Genomic DNA, 22,937 nt, shown 5'->3' with positions numbered 1-22,937 from the left:
TTTTGTTCAGGAGGGAATTTTTGTAATTAATGTTAAGAGATGAATAGGGGTCTATGGGTAAATAAAAGAGGGAATTCCAAACAGTCAGAACAATTCATTCAACAAACTCCTGCATTATTCCCTCAACATTATGGGGTCAGAAAGAGAGGGAGGGACGGGGAGAGAGAGACATAATTGTCTTGGCTGTCAGACACACAAACCCCCACTTCACATTCTTATCAGCCCTTTAGAAAATTTCTCTTGCCAGAACACCTCCGGGTTAGCCATGTCTGATCTGGAGTGAGTCACTCCCTCCTCAGCTCGGTGTCGGGACTGCCAGTCCTCGGACATGAGCTCCCTGTCCCTGGATGGAGACTGCATCCTGCCCTTTGGTTCTGAATGTCCCTGATCGTGCCTGAATTCAGGGGACATACTGCCGTTCCAAGCCAATCAGAAAAGGGTCATCCATCTGTCACTACAAGCACGGGACCGAGTGCACATTCATGTCCTCCCTCCTAGTTTCTGGTCTCATTCTGTTCTTTCCTGCCTGGATTTGGAGGAAGGACAAAGGGTGTGGGGGTGCCTGGCTCTGGGGAAGCCCCAAACCCCTCTTCTTGACGGAACTCTAGGTTCTAGGTGGGTTCGGACTAAAGTCCCAGGAGGAAGGGCCTGGACAGGGATCTTGTTTGGCAACCTGGGATTCAACGGGGACCCTGACCTGGGGGATCACCTCGGGGAAGAATTAGGGAGAAGGGTACTTAGCAGCGATGGGGGCTGGGCCATCTGTCGGTGCTCAGCCCACCGTGGGGGTCGCCAGCTGCCCGTGGGCACGCTGCGCTGAGGGCTGGGTCCTTGTGGAGGGGCACCCTCGGCCCCAGGTGTGCGCTTGAAGGCGCATGTGCTTTTGAGAGCCCATTCCGCACTTTTTTTTTTTTTTTTTTTTTGCACAGATACCATAAAGGCTGCGTCCGGACCTCCCAGGCAGCCCTACCCATGCGCTGGGCACCGGACCCTCTATGGCTTTTCCAGGGGCAGGAGGCCGGGCCTCCTCAGTCAAGGCCACTGAGGTGGAGGGGCGTGGCCTCTGGGGAGGGCGGGGCCTTGTTGTCTTCCAGGCCCCGCCCCATCCTAACTGGTGCTAGGGCGCAGGCGCGGCACCGCCCTCCTCGACAGAGCGAGTGTCGGATTTGAGCTTGACGAACTCCTTGGCCACTTCGTCGTTGCTGCGCTGCGACAATATTCGCAGCACTGTAAGCCCAGTGTCGTCCATGTGGATGCGGCGGCCGAGCGGCAGCCAGCACGCGGCGCTCCCGCGCTGGGCCAGCTCCCGCAGCTGCAGCACCGCCAGCCCCACGGTGCGGTCCTCGCGCGCGAAGCAGTAGTCCTTTACGCACACCTGCAGCTCGTAGCACTCGGGGCCCGCGTCTGCGCTCAGGGAGCTGTGAGGAACGACCTACTTAGCGAGGGGTGACCAGCGAGCCCCTCACACCACACCGTCTCCCCCACAGGAACCCACCAACGAACCCCTCACATCACACCGCCACTTCCACAGGAGCCACCTGCGAGCCGCTCACAGCACACTGCCATGCAGGTTCCTACATAGTGACCCTCAGAAGCTGGCAAGCAAACCCCCTCTACTCTCGTCGGGCCACTCGGACAAAGAGCCGGCCAACTAGGCCACGCTCACTAGTGAAAACCACTGCTCAGACTGGATCCTCCCAGCGCATCACTTGGGGCAGGCTGCTGAGGCCACCCCATTGCCTAGCTGAGCTCCAGCCAGGGCCTCGCCCACACCACGCCTCCCTCCTGACCCCTCTTTGGCCAAGCCCACCCCTCTCACTCTCCCTCGCCTCTCCTTCCTGTCCACGCCCCCTTCCCGGCGTTGCTGTACCCTGCCTTCCGCTCACTTCTCCGGGGCCCCACTCGTCAGCCTCCAGTACCTCCCCAGTATCCACCTCTGCAGCATGTCGCACAACACTCAGAGCCAACTACTTTAGATGACAAAACCAATGACCGGGGCAGGCTGTGTTCTCAGTCACCGAACCCTAGTGACCTCAATCCTGTGCCCAAGATCCTCTTGTCCAACCTTCACCTTGTCCTTTCTGCCCCAACCCCAAGCCCATTGACCTCCCCAGGGACCTGCCTGTCTCAGAGGGACCTTAACCCTAAAGTCCCTCTACACATGCACCTTGGTTGTGGCTCCTCCCACCACCCTTGGGTACCGGTGGCCCACTGGCCCCGAGGTTCATCCGAGGGCGCCCAGACCCCTGCAGCGCCCGACTCACAACTGGAAGCTCTCATTGTACTTGGGTGCCCAGCTGTTGTTTTTGGATTTGGTGGCGAACTTGCGTTTCTTGTCGCTGAGCTGAGGTCCAACAATGTTGACCTCGATGAACGGACGGAAGATGCCAGAAGTCTGCCACTTGAGGTCGTTGGCAGCCACCACTGTTGGGGGGGTGGGTAGTGGGGAAGTCTGGTGAGGATCCCCAGTGTGACAGATGAATACTCTGGCTTCCCAGGTAGGGGAAATAGACTCCATTCCCCAGCAAGTCTCTCTGACAGGAAGGAAACCACGGCAATGCCTGGACATGGCTGGAATTCATGGTGCAGCCATACCCTACTCCGGTTTATCTCAGGATTTCCCCATTTTCTAAGCCATTAAAGAAAAAGAAAAAAAAATTCCTGCCTCCTCTGCTTAAATGGGCTTGTATTTGGTCCCCTGCCTGTAAGGCGACTCACCCTTCACTGTGACTTTCTGTTCTCCAGTTCCCGGATGCGTGAACAGCTCCACATGGACAGACACTTCACCCACAGGGTCCTCCACACCCGAGCCTGGGTGGGACAGGGAAGATGTCTGATATGAACTCCGTTCTGTCCCTCCCACCCAGGAGGGACCTCAGTCACCTCCCCCACCATGTGCTGGCGGCACCAGGTCACTAAGGCCCTGAGGGCACTGGGGTGGCAGGTGCCAGGCCGTGGAGTTTTGTCCCTTCACTGTGTGAGGCAGATCTCTTAACCTGAGCCAGTGCTCCTGCTTTGTTTTCTCCTTGGCTCTCACCACCTTCTGAGCTTGCTTCTCTCCTGCTTTGAATGCTTCTGCCTCTTGCCCACCTTTTCTCCATCTCCCTTCCCTGTGTGTCCATCGAATTACCTTGAACTCATCCTAGCCCTGGGTGCGGGGACACAGACAAGTCCTGACCTCCCCAAGAGGGCCCCCTGTCCACTTCATTTCAACCCCACCCACAGGCTCCTCCCCAGCATACCAGGAATGTTCCAACCCTCTACTCCTGGTCTAACAGGCAAACTTCTGTTCCCACAGGGAAGCACTCAGTAGCAGTCAGAGAGCAACTGCTGTCCAAACAGGACTTCCTGCCCAGACTGCTATGACTACCCTATGGATGGTCATGTGACCCAGGTTAGGCTATATAAACTCATTCCTGGAGTGCAAACTGACCAACTGGAGCCTAGATCCCCCTGTTCCTGATGCCAACAAACCCCTAACCTTAGTTTTCCTAGCCAACAGATTTACCTGCTTGTGTGGTAGCCATGCACATGGCGCTTCCCAATCACCACTAAGTGTCATGGGGGCAGTGATGTCAACCTGTGAGTGGTCAGTTTAAAAACTACTGTCCCGATCACCTGTGACTCAGAAGCATGTCCACAGGGCCTGTGGACCTGTGACCGCCAGCAGCTCACCAAACTGCCCCATCCCCAGGCAGCTCCCCACTCTTGGGGCACCCCATGCATGGGCATGGCAAGGAAGATCCCGCCAGTCAAAGGTCCATTAGGTTACCTGTGCTGGATGGGAAGTGATGAGGGTCAGGGATGGAGGTCAGGGGACACCTGCAGCCCCTAAAGGGGGCACATGGCCCCAGCACTGTCCAGCCCAGGCGGCCACCCATATCATCTCAGATACCTCCCCAGTCACATGCTCAGCCCCCTCCCCCCAGGCTGATGCTTCAGCAAGCTCAATCCGGGCCAGAAGTGGGGTGCTGGGGAGTTAGACATGATGGGTTATGTAAGAGGTCAGGCCATGGCCCAGGCTAGTAAGATGAGGGAGGGACAGTGTGGCCCCACCCAGGTTTGCTGGCTCCACCAGGAAGGCCTGTCACAGGCTCCACCCTCTTGCCCCATAACCCAGGTTCCCTGGCAGGGGAAGGAGGCTGTCCCACCCTCAGCTGCTCAAAAGCTGGAGAGGTCAGGTGTTCTTTTTGGGTGGGTGCATGTGTGGCCAAGGCTGGCTGGAAGCTGGAAGTTGTGATCCTCTGGCCTCAGCCTCCTGTGTATGGGAACCACAGGTCTGTGCTATGAGGCATGCCTAGAATTGTCCTAGAGTTGTCCGTTGGTCATGACCGTCTCTGCTTTTCAGATGACAGAACAGTTGGACAGGAGGCTGGCTGCAGAAAGGCTGACCCTGAATCTGAGAGCAGTTCATTCTTTAGTTTTTTGTGCTTTGCTGGGAATGGAAGCTATCCCGTCCAGCCTGGGGTGCCTGTGGCTTGGGAAAGGGGATGTAACTCCTTCCCCATGTGGAGCCAGCAAGCCGCCCTTCACAGTGTGCAAGGACACAGCGCTTGGCGCCAGGAGGCCTGTGTCTTACTAGCCGGGTGAGGGGAAGGAGGGCGCAGGCACAGGGCACCGCGTGCGGGTGTGGGCGGCACAGGCACGTACCCATCTCAGGACAAACGTCTTCACTAAGGGTAAACCTAGTCCCCTTTCCACCATGGACTGACCAGGGTGGACAGGGAGGAGGAGAGGGGGAGGAGTGTGTGTGGCGCAGAAAGAGGACAGCGAGTGACAGGGAGGAAAACGACAGAGAGAGAGAAAGAGAGAAAGGGGAGAGAAAGAGAGAAAGAAATGTCAGTGCAGACGGACGGACAGACAGACAGCCTCCCACTCCGGGAACACCAGGGACACCAAAAGCAGCAAGAACAGGAGGGGAAACTGAGACTCGGGTTCCACCCCCTGTGCGGGGATGGTGGTGGTGGATGACGACCTTCCCTACTCCAGCAGGAGGACAAAGCCTGAGGCCACCAACCTCTGCCCAGCTGGCACTTTTGGAGTAATTCTGAATGGTGGTCCCTAGGAAGGCGTGCTAGGACCCTGGAGCCCTGCCCTGTGGTCTCAGCTGCTGCACGAAGGCTCAGAGGGACGGGGACAGAAGCAAGACACAGACAGAGAGAAGAATAGGGAGAGATCTGTGGCCCAGCACCTCCCAGGTCCCCACACCTCCCAGGTCCGGGTGCTTCCATCTCTAGGATCTGACAATCATTCCACATCCACGTAGCGCGGAGGCCCCGCCCCTAAAGAGGCCTCCAAGACATCAGAGATTTGACCTAGAGCTGTCAATCATTCCTTACTAAAGGCATCACAGAAGTCCCACCCCTGAGCGACAACCAGGTGCCACCATTCATTCTATGGTTCCAGAACATTAGAGGTCCCGCCCCTCGAGGACAGTCACTTGATTGCCCTAAAAGACTGGTCCCACTCTGTACGGTCCCTTCCCAGAAGCCAATCACCCTTGTTTCTTTGCCTGGAAAGAATCGCCTTTGGCGCTTTGAGGTCGGATGCCCCGCCCCCATTGTGATCAATCACCCAGGGGCCAGCAGCCGGGCGGGGCGACTCCGCTGGCCCAGGAGAGTAGTGCAAGGTGCCCTTACCCTGAGCGGACTGTGTCTGCACGAAGGTTTTGATGAGCAGGTCGGTGGCCTGCGTATAGAGCGACAGGGCGTAGCGCAGGGACTGGAGGTCCGGGCTCTTCTCCAGGAAGGTCTTCTTGAGGCCCACGCCGCCCGCGTGGAAGTATTGCTAAAGATGAAGAGGCTGCTGGTGGCTCTCAGCACCTCCACTAATATCCACTTCGCTCACCCTCCGGGTCTTCACCAGGCCATGGCTGCCCCAGGACCTTTGCAATTACTGCACTCTCTGGTGGAAAGGCTCTCCCTGCCCACTACCGGTTTACTTTTTAACTCATGCGTTTCCCAAAACTCACTTCCTCGTACCCTCTCTTAAAGTCCTCTGTGGTCCCTCTCTCACCTTGATGGTATCCAGGGCCAGTTCTACCACAGCGCATTGCTTTGGGGTCAAGCTCTTAGCTTCTTCACGTACCATGTGATCCTGTATGGATGGCAGGAAGAGGTCAGATGGGCAAAGATGATTCTAATTTTGAGATCTTGAGTCTTGACCTTCCATGTTGGGGATCAAATGACCTGTACCCTTGATCAAGCTGAACCTGATCACCTCTTTCCAAAACATTCAAGGGTGTTTAAGTGATGTCCAGGTTCAAGAGTAGGAATTTTGTGTCTTGGTCTGTTCCTCACCTTCAGTTTGGACAGCTGGCCCAGCTCCTTGGCGGCATTGAAGATCATTTGTGTTCCCTGTGGGAAACAGCAGACAGCTGAGGTGATGGTGTGAATTTCCTAAATGGTTCCCCCACCCTGAGTGACCCCAGCCCTCCCTGCCATCTTGGTTCTTGTCCAAAGGTTCCTGGTGACATCAGACAAAGGGATCAGGAGCCTCCAGTGAGATCCCTAGAGAAGCCAGGTTCCATGGGAACACTGTTCAACCTCACACCTACAATGGCCTCACAGTTGGAAGACATAAGAGAAACAGGAATGAGGGGGGGGGGCGTGTGTGCGCGGAGAGGGGAGGCACCCTGAGGGAATTTCCCTCCACTTGGGGAAATTCTACTCCAAGCATCAAAAAGACTCCTCAGGCACTGGCATCCCCAGAGACCCACCAGATGGCAACTGTGGCTGTGATGCCAACAAGCCAGGCAGGCCTAGATGAAAATCCCAGCTATGCAGCCTCAGACAGGTGACTTAACCCCTCTGAGATTTGTCCCACACCCCCAATAGTGGGGGAATCATGACCACCTGGTAGCCTTGAAGGGACATAATATGTCTTTGGTGACTGCTGTCTTAGTCTAATCACAGGCAATGCCTGACAGACTGGATCCCAGCCTAATAGTCTGCTGAGCTGGACAGCTTCATGCAGGCGCCCTCTCTGAGCCTGGTCTCTCCCCAGCTAATTAGCAATTTGTTGAAAGGAGGGCTGCCCCAGGGTGTTCTGGTTGGGCTATTTAAGGTGGGCCAGACCTTTGGAGATCACTAAGGTTTTTGCTACCTCAAGCTGTCATTCAGTTCTTGAGGGGTAGAAGCCCAGACCTCACACACTTCAGGATGGAAACCAGCAGCATCTGGGCCTTCAAGTTCATCAAGCATTCTTCTGCTGTGCCACACACACCCTCAGCCCCATGCTCTCAGGATTCCCTGAGGTTATGAGCCGGAGTTACCAGAGCCCAGCTGTCTGGGACTCAGTTTCCCCTGTTGCACCCACCTGTGTTCTGTTGCAAAGCAGGGGCCCTCTTCATCCCCCACACCTCCCATTGCCCTTCCCTACCCACCCACAAGCAAGCCAGACAGACAGAGGAAGAAGAAATAACAGACAGGGCCACAGGACGCCCCCGACAGCACAGACCACAGAGTGGAAGGGGTAGGAAGAGAGAGGGATGGGGTGGGAGCCAGACAGACAGTGAGAGGCTGGGCTTACGTCTGAGTGGCTTGGCAGTTTCACCCTGCCCTGTGGAGAGAACCAGGTGGAGGTCAGAGTTCTGGTGGCTGCTGGGAGGATACTCAGTGGGACTTCCCTACCCCCTAGAGTTACATCATGAGCTCCCTCCCAGTTGCTGAAGCAGATACTAGCTCTACCCCAGCTAAGACACTTGCCCTTGTCTCTGAGTGTAGACTCCTTAACCAGAGCACACAGTAGGCCTTAGAAGGCTGCAACCCCAGCCATGGGTGCTTGTGGCACTTGATGAGAAAGCAAGGAAAGAGAGGGCTCTAGGTCTCTGCACAAACTCTGCATGCACCAAGCCTTAGTTGGGGAGGTCTGACCACAGAAAACATCCTCATAAACCCTTCAAGCTCCAAGCTCCTTCAGTGTGGATACACACGCTCTCTCTCTCTCTCTCTCTCTCTCACACACACACACACACACACACACACACACACACTCACACATATGCATACACACACACAGAAACACATAGATACACATGGTCTCACACACACAGACAAGCACATACATGCACACACAGAGATAACACATGTGCTCACATGCACATGCATGTTCACACAGACACACATGGTCACATATGCACACACACAGTCAAACACATGCATGCATACAAAGAGACACACAGGCTCACAAACACACACACAAGCACACATGCCTGCACACACACATAGTCAAGCAGTTGCATACACACACACATACAGAGACACAGCCTCACACACTGTGTAAGGGGAGGTCTGACCAACTCATAAACCTCACACACACACTCACACATATGTATACACACACACAGACACATGCATGCACACACTGAAACACACACAGGCTCACATACACACGCATACATGCTCGCACACACAGACAAGCACTTGCATGCACACATAGAGACACACATATACACACCCTCTAGACCTTCAGACAGTATCAGCAGATACTCAAAATCATCAAAAGTTATCAAGTCACATGTGTAGGAGGCTCACAGGACAGAACACACATGTTTTGCATGGTCACATTCAGACTCACATACCCTTGACCACACATGAATGCACACATGGACAGTGCCCCTGGAAAGCTGCCTGGGGAATGGGGATGCCCTAGAGCCAGTCACAACACAAACACCCAACATCAAGGTCTAAGGCACCTTGTACTAATGTACAATCAAGCCAACTACCCACAGCCCCATCTCCTTACAATAAACATCTATTAAAGCAACAAAAACACAGCACTCATGCAGGGCCATCCAGGGTGTGACCCCTGGAGGCCACAGACATCAGCTGAGCCTGGGGTTGTGCACACACACACCCTGACTCTGGAGGATGATCTGAGCCCTGGCTTCCAGTTCCTAGGGAAAAGATCAAGAGCCACCTCCCACTGTGACCTCAGCTGACCTTTGCATGAACAACAGGAGCACTCATACCCGGCACCCAGGGCCCGGCAAGCCAAGGCCCTCATTACCTTTTCTAGGCCCTTGCCATGTTTTCTCAAGAGGGTGCCCTGCAGAGACAATGTCACAGCGAGGTCAGGACTCAGGCACATCACACTCACCCATGTGGGGACAGGGGCTGCACTGCCTAGGGATTGGGGAAGGCTGGGGAACTGTGGGGCTCACTCTTAGATGAGGAGGGGGAAAGGAAGGAGAAGAGAAGGTGTATGATCCAAAGGGAGGAAGAAGTGAGGAGGGAGAAGGGAGGAGTGTAAAGGGGGGAGAAGGAGGAAGCCAGAAGTCAAGGAGGAGGGAGGGTGAGGAAGATGGAAGAGACAGACAAGGGAAAAAGAGGGAGGAGGTTGGAGGAGGATGGGAAGCAGGGAAAAGGAGGGAGAGAAGAAGGTGAAGGGAGGGGAGAGGAAAGAAAGAAGAAGAAGAAGAGAAAAGAGAGCCAGAGCCAGAGAGAGCCCAAGGTAAAAGCCACTGTTTAAATATAAGCCATCTACATTTGGTGTACAAAGGAACCCACTGGACCCCAGGGAAGCAGAAGCACACCACTCCACACTGAGACAAATCTGAACCTGAGCCCATCTCTGGCACCTGCTTGTGTCCTGAGCCTGGTAGTTTCTCTCCAGCCTTGGCTTGCCTCATCAGATTGATTGGACTGAGACCTTCTCCTTCAGAGGCTGTCACAAAAGTGAGTTATGACAGACACTGACCTGCTGCAAGCCGTCAGTGTCATGTGTTCCTATATGCTCTGCCTACAGCTTCAATCTGGGCACTGGACATGATGCCACGATGTGGCTACAGAGACACAGGCTCTGGGAAGGTGAGCTTGAGACAAAGTAAATGTCATCGTGGCCTCGTCTGAGGTGTGTGCAGCGTGGGGTCTGCAGATCACTGGGTGAGCATTTGGACACCTTGACGGCTCCCCTTTCACTCTGACAGCCCAGCATCCTGGTATGAAACTCTACTTCTTCCATAGTCTGAGCAAACTGTTGACACCCATAATGCCTGGCAGCATGGCCACACCTCCCAGGTATGTTGGTGTGTCTGGGGGGACCTAGGGGAGCCATGGGGGCCCACTGAGAGAGAACACAGCATGGTGGAGACCTACATGCAGCAGGGAAGACTCCACCCTGCCTCTATCTGCTCCTGAGACTGGGTGGCTTCCATCCAAGGAACAAGGACACAGTTGGACATGACAGAGTAAGCTGACAGTGTGGATATAGGCACTGCTTCCAAGTCTGGGAAGGGCGTGGTCTCCTGGCCCCACCCCCAATGCCCCACCCACCCCAGCACACAGATACAAAGTAAGGGCGAGGGGAGGAGTGGGCACTGGGAGGAGGGGGCGGCCCCAGTCCAGACACACAGCGGGGGGGAAAAACAACGATGGACAGACAGACGGACAAATGGGTCTCTACTTACAATCATCTGCCAGCCGGAATGGGGGCAGGATGGGGAGAGGGGAATAAGTCACTGTGAGTGGCCCTGGGACTGAGAGGACACTGAGGCACTGACACCCCACCCCCAGCCCTGGCCCTTTCCAGAGGGTCCTCAGCTCCCAGACACAGGCGCCTGGCTGAGATCTCTCCACCCTCTTCTATCTGTGAGCCCACCTAGGGTTATCCTGCAGCCAGCCCTAGGCCCTCAGCCTTATCATTACCCTTGGAAAACATACCCAACTCCCCACCTCAGATGTCCCCAAGCTCTCTGACCAGAAATCAGGGAGACACCAGCTCATGATAGCTACAGACACTGATGGACTCTGGCCTTCCAATCATCCCCAGTGACTGTGCTCACCCCTGAACACTCACTCCTGAGTGACTGCCCTGAACACCGGTGTCATTGTCCTGGCCCCCTCTCTTGAAGACACCTCTCCTGGGCTTCCCTTACAGAGATGGCCAAGTGTCCTGGGACCCAAGTCTCACCGTTTGGTCTGTGAGCGGTGGCAGGACGATAGTCTTCTCCATGGTATTCATCACTAGCTTCCACAGCTCCTTCAGCACACGCTTCAGAACTGTCTTCTCACAGATTTTGGCAAACAGGGTGAGGCTGGGGGTAAGGCTGAGGTCAGTGACAGGAATCACCCAGACCCCTTCCCTCCACACACAGGTGTGGCCCGGCAGGGTGACCACACATGGTGTGCTCAGGGAAAGCACACAGAAGGGGTTTGGGGAAAACACTTGGGCTTTGTGGTAAAGGGGGATGATGTAGAGTGCTCAAGACACACCAGGACATTCAAACATGGAAGAAGACTGTGGGTAATCAAGTTTTCTTCCCTAGGGAGACTGGAAACCAGAGGACGCAGGTGCTGAGGTCACAGCCAAGGACAGAGACAGGATGGGCAAAAGGGCAAATGAGGAGACAATTCATGACATGACTTAAGTGGGTTGTAGGAAGGGGACAATCTGCCAGCGTACATTTCCCAGAAGACCCCTCACTTACTAAACACAGCCCCAAATTCACCACTGCTATTCACAACCCATCCAATTGTTAATGTACCATCCATCCATTCACCCACCCATCCATCATCCTTCCACCACCCATCCATCCATCTATCCACCTATCCATCCATCTATCCACCTATCCATCCATCTATACACCCATCCATCCATCTATGCAACCATCCATCCATCCATCTATCCAACCATCCATCCACCCACCCATCCATCCATCCACCCACCCATCCATCCATCTATCCAACCATCCATCCATCCACCCATCCATCCACTTACCTATCCATCAAACCACCCACCATCCATCCACCCATCCATCTATCCACCCACTCATCCATTCATCCATCCACCCACCCATCCACCCACCCATCCATCTATCCAACCATCCATCCACCCACCCATGCATCTATCAAACCATCCATCCACCCACCCATCCATCTATCCAACCACCCATCCACCCACCCATCCATCCATTTATCCACCCATCTATCCATCCACTTACCTATCCATCAAACCTCCCATCATCCATCCATCCACCCACCCATCCATCCATCCACCCACCCATCCAACCACTCATCCATCCATCCATCCATCTATCCTCCTTCCGTCCATCTATACACCCATCCATCCATCTATCCAACCATCCATCCACCCATCTTCTAAGAGCCATTATCATTTATTACAGCAAATGGCAATTAATATTCTAGGTGTCAACCCACCACCAGAAATAACTTCTGATGGAGGAAATGCATATTTGCAAAGCTTGCGAGAAATGCAGACTCCAGAATATATTTTGCTTCTGTCTGTAATTTTACATGTGCTAAATTGCATTCTTTCCCTAGCAACTGTGGGAAATTCCCCACATCCTGTATCTAATGTGTGTATCTCATGAATATAATCCTGATCTACTGGGCATTTTTATCTGAGGATTGTCCTTAGCTGTATTGTCCAATCAATATTAATAATTTAGCCTATACAGAGTTTTGATGAATAAAATAAATACAAAAATATGCTAAACAAGTCAGGGGCTATAAGTTTCCATTAAGAGCTGTCTTGAAGCATAGCTTAAGAATACAGCTGTATTTTCCCAGCTTCCGATAGGTGTATACTATTAACTGATATAAAACTTCAAAGTAACTTTAGATTAGACCTTGCTAATGGGTTTTAAGATAAACATTTCACAGAAAAATACAATCTTATTAACAAGGACATATTACTAACAAGCTGTCTGATTTGTTGAGCCAAGGTAAATAGCGAGAAGCAACTTAATTTTGGTGCCAGAGGACAGCAATTAGCTCTCTGTACAAATTCTTACCTCAGTTTTATAGCCTTTGTTCAGACACCAGGGGGAAAGATTCTCTAACTGGCTAGGGCAACGAAATATAAACTAGAAACTGGGTGGTGGTGGCACACACCTTTAGTCCCAGCACTTGGGAGGTAGAGGCAAGCAGATCTCAGTGAGTTCAAGGCCAACCTGGTCTACAAATTGAATTCCAGGACAGCCAGGACTATTACACAGAGAAACCGAAACCCTGTCTTGAAAAAACAAAATATAAGCTAACTTCATAGCCCTGGAAAACAGTTACAAATCTCCATTCTTACTGTCAAGGGTTACATGCAGGTCAGAAAAATATATTTTAAGCTTTAAGACACTTTTGTCACTGTGCCTTGGAGAGTGTCAAGTAAGCTCCTCCTCCCCCCTCAGCTCAGCTCAACCAAGCACAGCATTCTCTGTGATGACACATTGCTGCTTGTAAACCATCTTCAGTCCAGGAGCATCTGGCTTTTACAACCATTAACCACAAAATGTTAAAAGTGTAGGATATAACACAATTTCCCTATTTCTTTCTATGTCCTTAGTAATTTGGATTTATAAGACTCCCTCTATAGATATGATAACAAAAAAGACTTCTCTTTTTGCAGCTGTGGGTTGCAGCCCACTAATTAGGGAGTTAACTAAAAGAAGTGGTCCTTCCTTGCTATTGTGACAATTTATCTAGATTTATTTACAACTGTTTCTTATTACTTTCTCAAAAAATGATATGTGGTCTTCAGATGTAAGGCCTGAAAGATACTGTGGGTCTTTATAAGCTGTGGAGAATGAAGAGAGCTGGCTGAATTCAACATGAGACAATAAAGAGTGGCACCATCAGGGAAACATAAGCTTGTTCCCTTTACCTAACCCCTCAGACAGAAAAGTCTCAGCTTTACAACACTGTGAAGTTTTTCTCTGAGCCCTGTCAGTAGCCCAGAAGCTGATTCTTCTGGGCTTCAGTACCCATCCATCCACCCTTGCATCCATCCACCCACCCACCAATCCATCCACCCACTCACCCATCATCCACCCACCCATCCACCCACCCACCCATCCACCCACCCACCCATCCACCCACCCACCCATCCACCCATCCATCCACCCATCCATCCATCCAACCATCCATCCACCCACCCTACCACACATCCATCCACCCACCCACCCATCCACCCATCCACCCACCCATCCACCCACCCACCCATCCACCCATCCACTCACCCACCCATCCAACCATCCATCCACCCACTCACCCATCCACCCATCCATCCACCCACCCTACCACACATCCATCCACCCATCCGTCCACCCACCCATCCATCCACCCATCCACCCACCCACCCATCCACCCACCCACCCATCCACCTATTCATCCATCCATCCTCCCACCTACCCACCCATCACTCACCCATTCTTCTATCCACACAGTCACCCACCCACCCAGCCACACACTTCTCCATCCACCTCCCAAGGACCTGTCCACCCATATTTTTAAGCATCTGTCCCCTATCCACTCTTGTATTTTGTGACACAGCCTGCCTCACCCTTTTATCAATCATCTTGTGCCATCCTCCAGCCACAGGGGCAGCAACAGACCCATCCATTACTATTAACGAGCACACATGCCTGCCCCCCCCCCAGCCCTTCTTCCTCTCTCCACCCTCACTTGCTGTCCAGCAGGTCCATGATGGGCTGCAGCACATTGTCGGCATCCTGGGCCACACTGCTGCAGGCACTGGCAGGCACATTGCCCGTGCCCTTCACCTGGCTCAGGATGTCACCCATCTGTTTGACACACTCTTCGATGTGTGGCTGGAAGCTGTGGGCACAGTGGAGCAGTGGAGAGGCACTCAGTCCAGGCTCTGTGTCCCAGAGCATGGCCTGGAGGATCTGTAGCCTGGGTTCCTGTCCTTAGCACCAGGAGGCAATATCACCCAAGTGATGGTGTACAATAACACTTAAACAGCCTGACTTGAAACTCCCTGTGTGGACATTTCAGTGCCAGAGTTCTTTCATAGTCTGGTGACATCATCACTGCTACTCCACCATTGCCGGATTGGTAGGGGACTCACCCAAGCCACACAGCCAGGCCTTGGCAAAACTAGACCTGAGCTCCCAGTTCACCTGACTGAGCCCTAACTCTCCCTGGTATGAGATGAGCATGAGACGCCCAAGTCTTGGGGTTGTCCCTGCTCATTCGTCCCTGCCCCAGAGATGCCCCCCTACCTGGTGGCGAACACGTGGCTGAGCTCATCCAGGACGCTGTTGAGTTTCACCTGCAGCTCCTTCAGGGTGCCGCTGGCCTCGGCGTCCAGCTGAGGGGAGCAAGATGCTTAGCACACTCCAATTTCTCATGTCCCCGGGAAGGTATCTGAGGGGCTGGGGAGGAAACTGAGGCACGGGCAACCAAATCTCCCTGGTAGGTCTGCAATTCACACCCAAGCCTGCTGTCCACGATCTCAGGGACTCAAGGCAACGGGATGAGCCCCTCTCTACCCCACGCCATCACTCACCTCCTTCCCTCCCATCGCCTCAAACATCTTTTCCAGTTGCACCCGCAGCTGCTGTGTGTTGTTCATGAGGATGCAGGGCTGAGAGAAGTTAGAGTCAGGCTGTCGACTCCCCATACCTCCTGGGGAATCAGGAAGCTGGGGTCCCCTAGAGCATTCATGAGATGGGGGAGGCCTGAAGGACTATCACCCTGGGACACATGCTGGGCCAGGTGGGACCCACTGTGAAGTAGGAAGTCTGAGGGGCAGAGGGGTCCTCAGGGTCCTCCTGCCTCTGCTGGTGCTACACCCTTAAAGGCCTCCACTGGGAACAATCAGTGACCCATGGAGAGGCATGTCCTCCCCATGCATACACAGGACTTACCCAGACACACAGACACAAACACACTCTTGACCCAGTCCTCAACACAGCCACACAAAACAGATAGTTGGGTACAGAGGCACACAGCTGTCACCCCAGCTCTCAGAAGGTGGAGACCAGAGGATTAGGGATTCAAGGCTAGCCTGGGCTACATAGCCAATTTGAAGCTACCTGGGCTGCACTTCTAACTGGAGTTGAGCCTGTGGTGCATAGCAAGTTGAAGGCCGGTTTGGGCTATACAGTGATTTAGAGACCACCTTGGTCTACATAGCAAGATTGGAGCTAACCTGGGCTACGTGAGAAGCTCAAATCCATCCTGGACTCCATTTTGAGAGCTTGTCTTAACCCAACCAAGCAAATCACCACCATCACCAAACCTCACACTATTAGACCCAGATAGACAGACTGTTCCGGTCAACACAATCATACACAATCATATATGTCCTTGAAAATCCGTGTCCCCTAGTAGTCACAGCCTGGGGTAGGAAGGGGACCCTGGACCCTGAGGGAAACTCAGTAGGTCAAGGAGGACTGGGATTGGGAGGTGCGGGAAGGGGCAGGGCGGGTGTCCCTGGTACCACTTTCTCTTTCTCCTTGGAGCAATAGGAGGCGAAGCCTTTGGAGACGATGTCAGCGTACTGCAGAAGGACATTGCTGATGGTCTGAGAACACAGACATGGGTGAAAGAGGGCTGCAGTTTCAGGGACCCTGGTCACTATTTCCAACAACATCCACTTGTAGACATTAGGTGACTTGTGCTGCACAGTGTGTGCGGTGGCCATCAGGCTGGAGAGTTGTTCATCCCAGGTGACCACTAGGACACAGAGGACAGTCCCTCCCCCTGACAGGAGTGTTTACAATAACTCCTGTTTTGTTTTTGTCTGTTTTGTTTTTTTGAGACAAAGTCTTGCTATGTGGCTGAGGCTGGCCTTGAACTCCTGACCTTCCTGACCTAGTTTGCACTGAATATAAGACCCAACATCACCCATGCACCTGCTCTACTTTGAAGGAAACAACTGCAGTATTAACTGATCCCTTGTGGAAGGAATCCAGATGATAGCTTTTAATCCCCAGCTAAACCATCAAAGTCACCCAGAGCCAGCTATTTATGTGAACCCCAACATTGGAGATCCCTAACTCAGAACCCTGCCTGCAGCCCTAAGCCAAACCCTGTTAGCCCAAACTGGAACACTCACCTCCTCAACTTTCTCATTCCCTTGGAGTTGATAATTGCCTTTTCCTTTTTCTTTCTTTTTTCTCTTTTCTTCCTTCCTTTTTTTCCTTTTTGCTTATTTTTGCTTTATTTTATTTAACTTTTCTTTGTGTGGTGCTGGGAATTAGACCCTCAGTCCTCAAACATACTAAACAAGTTCTCCACCACGAAGCTATACATCCAGCCTTTCAACTCCCACCTTCCCAGCATAGATCTGTGCAGGGTTTCCCTGTGCAGCCCGGCTGTCCTGGAACTCACTCTGTAGACCAGGCTGGCCTCACACTCAGAGATCCACCCGCCTCTGCCTCTGAGTGCTGGAATCAAAGGCATGCACCATCATGCCTAGGTAGATTTTTTAAAATTTAATTAATTTGTGTATATGTGAGAAAGAGAGAGAGAGAGAGAGAGAGAGAGAGAGAGAGAGCATGTATGTGATCATGTGTGTATGCATGTGTGCCTTGCAGAAGGTAGCCCTCCTCAGGCTTGGTGACAGGCACCTTCACCCCAAGGCATCTCACTATCCCTCCTCAACTTTTTGTTTTCCTAGAGTTATCAGTTTACTCTCTTTTTATCCGCCTAGTTTTACCTCTTTTGTTTTGCTGTTTGCAGCTCTGGGGATGTATAACTCACTTGCGCTCACTGGCTCTAGCTTCCCTGCCAGACTGGCCTTGCCCCTCAACTTCCATATAAACACCAACCTAGCCAACCTCAGGCACCTAACTTTAGACACAGCTCACCTCCACATCACCCGAGCAGGATTCCACCCCCAGCCTCAACCCTACCCGTAACCTCACCCGATCCCGCCTCACCTTGGCAAAACGTCGCATGTAGTGGCCCACTATCTGGGGGTCGGGACACTCTAGCTTTTTGATGATCTCGAAGCTCTGGTTGAGCTGGGAGAAGACATCCACCACGGAGCAGGAGAACAGGGCGTGCTCTGATGTCTGCTGGAACTGCAGGGAGAGGACAACCACAGGCTGGGTGGGCCCCGGTGGAGGCCTTGGGCTGGAGGGTGACCCCATATCCCACAGCTGCTGAACACATGGAGGAGGGCACCCACAAGCAGGACATGGACAGCGGACACCATTGACCTCTGAACGCCACTCAGCGCCTCCTCACCCCATCCTTCTTGTCCCGCTCCAGTGCACCATGCAGGAAATCCCGGGACACCTCCTCATTCTCATCCAACCACTGGATGACAAAGGGCTCAAACCACCTGGAAGGGGACAAATTAGCTGGGACACCCACAGGGACACTGTGTGCCAGCCCTTTCCCACCCACTGCTGTTGAGCCTGCTTCTAACCTGGTACTGGGGTGCAGGCTCTAACCCCAGCTCTCAGGAAATAATGACCTCGGTTCTGTCCCTGGCTTCCACCCTTCTACAGGGTTTCAGTCACCAGTTTGGTTAAAGTGTCTTTAATACAGTTATTGAAATAGGGGGTTGATGTAGTCCAGGCTACCCTTAAACTCACTGTATACTTGAAGATGACTCCAAAGAGGAAGAAGAATGAGGAAGAGGAGAGGAGGAGAGAGGGAGGAGGAGAGAGAAGGGAGGAGTAAGGGGAGGAGGGAAGACGAGGGAGGAGGAAGGAAGGAGGAGGAAGCTTTCAGTCTCTGCAAGCTAAAAATATTTCAATCATGGCTAGTTTCAACATTGTGGCTTCCTTTCCCCCCGACCCCTGAGCCATGGGACATAGTTGCTTTTTCAGTACCAATGGGTGGTCAGATTCACTGTCTTGAGCATCAGGGAGTTGGGGTCTGGCACTCATATAGGTCTGGAATCCGCTGAGGTCTTGGTGCTGTGCTGGCCTAGGTGGGGACTTACGCAGGGTACTCGGGCACTCTGTCCTTGAAGGTGGGCAGCTCGGCCACATACTCATTGTACAGCCATTTGACCTTGAAGTGCAGGTTCATGTAGTCAGCGCTCTTGCACAGCCTGTGCTTGTCATGCTCTGCCAGGGGGAGAGAGGCTCTGTCAGGAGCCTGGGAGCTCCATGGCTCCAGCTGCCCAGCCTGGGCTGAGACACTCACCGTCCATGGCATACTTCATGTCTTGAGCAAAAAGGCTCCACATCACCTCAGCACTGATCTTTCCCACATTCAGCTCCTGAGGAAACCTGGGAAAGGCCACAGAAACCTGGGGCTATGGGGATACTTGTATCTTCCTGCTGCAGGTCAAAGGGTCTGAGACTTATCCCTCAGTCCCCACCCACCAGTGCAGCTGCCTGCCTCTTACACACACCAATCAACTACCCATTGACACAGCCATGTATCTGCCCACCTGATAATCCACCCACCTACCCACTGACCTATGCATCATTTCCATCCATCTAGCACTCACCTATCCACACACACACTCACCTATCCACACACCCACTCACCTATCCACACATCCACTCACCTATCCACACATCCACCCACTCACCTATCCACACACCCACTCACCTATCCACACACCCACTCACCTATCCACACACCGACTCACCTATCCACACACCCACCCACCTATCCACACACCCACTCACCTATCCACACACCCACTCACCTATCCACCCATCCACTCACCTATCCACACACCCACTCACCTATCCACACACCCACTCACCTATCCACACACCTACTCACCTATCCACACACACACTCACCTATCCACCCATCCACTCACCTATCCACACACCCACTCACCTATCCACACACCCACTCACCTATCCACACATCCACTCACCTATCCACCCATCCACCCACTCACCTATCCACACATCCACTCACCTATCCACACACACACTCACCTATCCACACACACACTCACCTATCCACACACACACTCACCTATCCACCCATCCACTCACCTATCCACACACCCACTCACCTATCCACACACCCACTCACCTATCCACCCATCCACTCACCTATCCACACACCCACTCACCTATCCACACCCATCCACTCACCTATCCACACACCCACTCACCTATCCACACACCCACTCACCTATCCACACACACACTCACCTATCCACACACACACTCATCTATCCACACCCATCCACTCACCTATCCACACACCCACTCACCTATCCACACACCCACTCACCTATCCACACACCCACTCACCTATCCACCCATCCACTCACCTATCCACACACACACTCACCTATCCACACACCCACTCACCTATCCACACACACACTCACCTATCCACACACCCACTCACCTATCCACCCATCCACTCACCTATCCACACATCCACTCACCTATCCACACCCATCCACTCACCTATCCACCCATCCACCCACTCACCTATCCACACACACACTCATTTATCCACCCATCCACTCACCTATCCACCCATCCACTCACCTATCCACCCATCCACTCACCTATCCACACACCCACTCACCTATCCACACACACACTCACCTATCCACCCATCCACTCACCTATCCACCCATCCACTCACCTATCCACCCATCCACTCACCTATCCACACACCCACTCACCTATCCACACACACACTCACCTATCCACCCATCCACTCACCTATCCACCCATCCACTCATTTATCCACACACCCACTCACCTATCCACACACCCACTCACCTATCCACACACACACTCATCTATCCACCCATCCACTCACCTATCCACACCCATCCACTCACCTATCCACCCATCCACTCATTTATCCACCCATCCACTCACCTATCCACCCATCCACTCACCTATCCACACACCCACTCACCTATCCACACCCATCCACTCACCTATCCACACACCCACTCACCTATCCACACACCCACTCACCTATCCACCCATCCACTCACCTATCCACACACCCACTCACCTATCCACACACACACTCATCTATCCACATCCATCCACTCACCTATCCACCCATCCACTCATTTATCCACCCATCCACTCACCTATCCACACCCATCCACTCACCTATCCACACACACACTCACCTATCCACCCATCCACTCACCTATCCACACACCCACTCATCTATCCACTCCCATCCACTCACCTATCCACCCATCCACTCATTTATCCACCCACTCATCCACTTCCTAACCCACCCTATTGCTCACTTGAAGAAACAGATTCACTGGTTCCTTTATCTATTTTATAAATATTTCACAGAGGCCATGCCATAACAAGTTATGCCCACATTCCCACACAGTTGCACAGTGCACAACCCTGCACACTGTATAAAACTGTGTATGATTTATTTGTTATTTCAGGGTCCCTCCATGTTGCCAAAGCCACCCTGAAACTCAAACTCAAACCTTCTGCTGCCCTTGAGTAGCTGGGACCTCAGATGGTCACCTGGAGTTCAATTCTAGGTCAGTAGGATGGCTCTGTGGGTAAAGGGGCTTGCCACTAAGCATGAAGCCTGGGTTCAGTCTCAGAAATCTTATGGTGGAGGGAGAGAATCGATTCCTACAAATTGTCCTGTGACTATGACACACATACACACAGGACCTAGGTTCTATTCCCGCTACCCACATGATGGCTCACAACCATCTGTAACTCCAGTTCCAGGAGGTCTGATGCCCTTTTCTGGCCTCCACAGGTGCCAGGTACAAACATGGTTCATATAGGCATGAATACATATAAGGACAATATTTTTAAAAATAAAGTAAAAGTTAAGAAAAACCTTTTTGATTTTTTGAGACAGGGTTTCAGTGTATAACGGTCTTCGCTGTCCTGGAACCCGCTCTGTAGACCAGGCTGACCTAAAACTCACAGAGATCCCTCTGTCTCTGCCTCCCAAGTGCTGGGATTAAAGGTGTGCACTACAACTGCCCAAGATAAAATTTAAATTAAAAAAAGTTCAAGTTCACATCACAATTGTAAACCCAAATACAATTAAGCTCATATAACCAGACTCCAAATTCCATAGGCCTGTTCTCCCAGCTTCTCAGAAGACCCAGGCAGGGAGATCTCAAGTTAAGGGCCAACCTAGGCTACAGAATGAGTGTGAGATTAGCTTCATGGAGACTTTACCTCAAAATAAAAAGTAAAAAGAAAGCCAACCTACAAGGCCTCTCACACACACATTTGTCAGACACAATTTCTGTGAGCCAGGACCCAGCCACAGAGTGCCAAAGCCCGAGCATGGCCTCAGTGGGACTCACTGGTTGAGGCACGGTGTGTAGGAATTTTTATCCTCCTCAATGATAGACACAATGAGCGTGATCAACTTGGACCAGAAGTCCAGGTTCTTGATGCTGGGACCTTGCTCCTCAAGGGGCACCTCCCCCTTCTTGGCCTAAAAGGGGCAGAGGAGATATTGCTTAGAAGCCAGTGTAGGCAGGAGTGGGGTAGCCCGGTGCAGTGCTGCCTCATGCTGCAAAAACAAACAACAAATGCGGACAAGCTGGCGTGTGCTCGATGTAGAAGCTGTGGCCATCACCTTCCGATACTAACTCTGAAGCCAACCTGGACTACAAGCAATAAAATCCTCATTTCAAACAAACAAACTGAAAAGCAAGGCAAAACTAAAGGAAATTCAGCCCAATCCAGTGTTTTCTTTTCTTTTCTGAGACAGAGACTCAAGATGTAGCCCAAGCTGCCCATCTTATGTCTCAGCATCATGGGCCAGGCTGATGCTGGCCCTGTGAACATTTTTGTCACGTTTCATTTACTTTTTTCTATATGTGTTGGAGGTGGGCATGTGTTCTACAGCATGCAAAAATCAGTGGACAACTTGTGGGAATGGGGTGTCTTCTTCAACATTGGGTCCCAGGGATGCACCACAGGCAACCAGGCTTGGCAGCAAGCTTTACACCCACTGAGCCCTCTCAGCAGCCCTCAAATTTCTTTTTCCTTTAAAATATTTATTTGATGTCTGCTTCTCTGTAGTGCATGCCTCAGGTGGGTGCACTGGATTAAGAGGTGGGTGTGAGCCCTGTGTGGGTGCTAGGGGTCCTCCGGAACCGCAGCAAGGGCTCTTAACCATTAAGCCATCTCTCCAGATCAGGACTCACTGAGCCTTGCATAAATGGACACTCTCCACTAGTCTTGAGACCTTAACCAAAACTCACCAAGCACATTCTTGAGGGCCTACTGTGTGCTCCGTGCTAAAACCTCCAAT

General features: G+C 52.5%; 1 protein-coding gene across 1 annotated transcript in view; it reads right to left on the bottom strand.

Moving 5' to 3' along the window:
* Positions 1 to 983: 983 nt before the first annotated feature.
* Unc13a (unc-13 homolog A) overlaps positions 984 to 22,937 on the bottom strand; it is a 46,701-nt gene continuing 24,747 nt past the window's right edge. The window contains exons 25-44 of the mRNA XM_051178140.1: positions 21,979 to 22,112; positions 18,867 to 18,952; positions 18,661 to 18,787; positions 17,955 to 18,051; positions 17,645 to 17,788; positions 16,201 to 16,284; positions 15,265 to 15,342; positions 14,978 to 15,066; positions 14,418 to 14,570; positions 10,912 to 11,035; positions 10,409 to 10,414; positions 9,010 to 9,048; positions 7,531 to 7,560; positions 6,300 to 6,356; positions 6,016 to 6,096; positions 5,640 to 5,787; positions 4,651 to 4,707; positions 2,719 to 2,811; positions 2,265 to 2,424; positions 984 to 1,418 (exon numbers count right to left, since the gene is read on the bottom strand). Of these exons, the coding sequence (XP_051034097.1) occupies positions 1,118 to 1,418; positions 2,265 to 2,424; positions 2,719 to 2,811; positions 4,651 to 4,707; positions 5,640 to 5,787; positions 6,016 to 6,096; positions 6,300 to 6,356; positions 7,531 to 7,560; positions 9,010 to 9,048; positions 10,409 to 10,414; positions 10,912 to 11,035; positions 14,418 to 14,570; positions 14,978 to 15,066; positions 15,265 to 15,342; positions 16,201 to 16,284; positions 17,645 to 17,788; positions 17,955 to 18,051; positions 18,661 to 18,787; positions 18,867 to 18,952; positions 21,979 to 22,112 (2,088 nt within the window). The 3' untranslated portion in view covers positions 984 to 1,117. The remainder of the gene's footprint in view (positions 1,419 to 2,264; positions 2,425 to 2,718; positions 2,812 to 4,650; positions 4,708 to 5,639; positions 5,788 to 6,015; positions 6,097 to 6,299; positions 6,357 to 7,530; positions 7,561 to 9,009; positions 9,049 to 10,408; positions 10,415 to 10,911; positions 11,036 to 14,417; positions 14,571 to 14,977; positions 15,067 to 15,264; positions 15,343 to 16,200; positions 16,285 to 17,644; positions 17,789 to 17,954; positions 18,052 to 18,660; positions 18,788 to 18,866; positions 18,953 to 21,978; positions 22,113 to 22,937) is intronic.

Source organism: Phodopus roborovskii, unplaced genomic scaffold (genome assembly GCF_943737965.1).
Source record: "Phodopus roborovskii unplaced genomic scaffold, PHOROB, whole genome shotgun sequence".
Lineage (NCBI taxonomy): Eukaryota > Metazoa > Chordata > Mammalia > Rodentia > Cricetidae > Phodopus > Phodopus roborovskii.
Note: the sequence above shows the minus strand (reverse complement) of the source record. Positions and strands in the feature narration are given on the sequence as shown.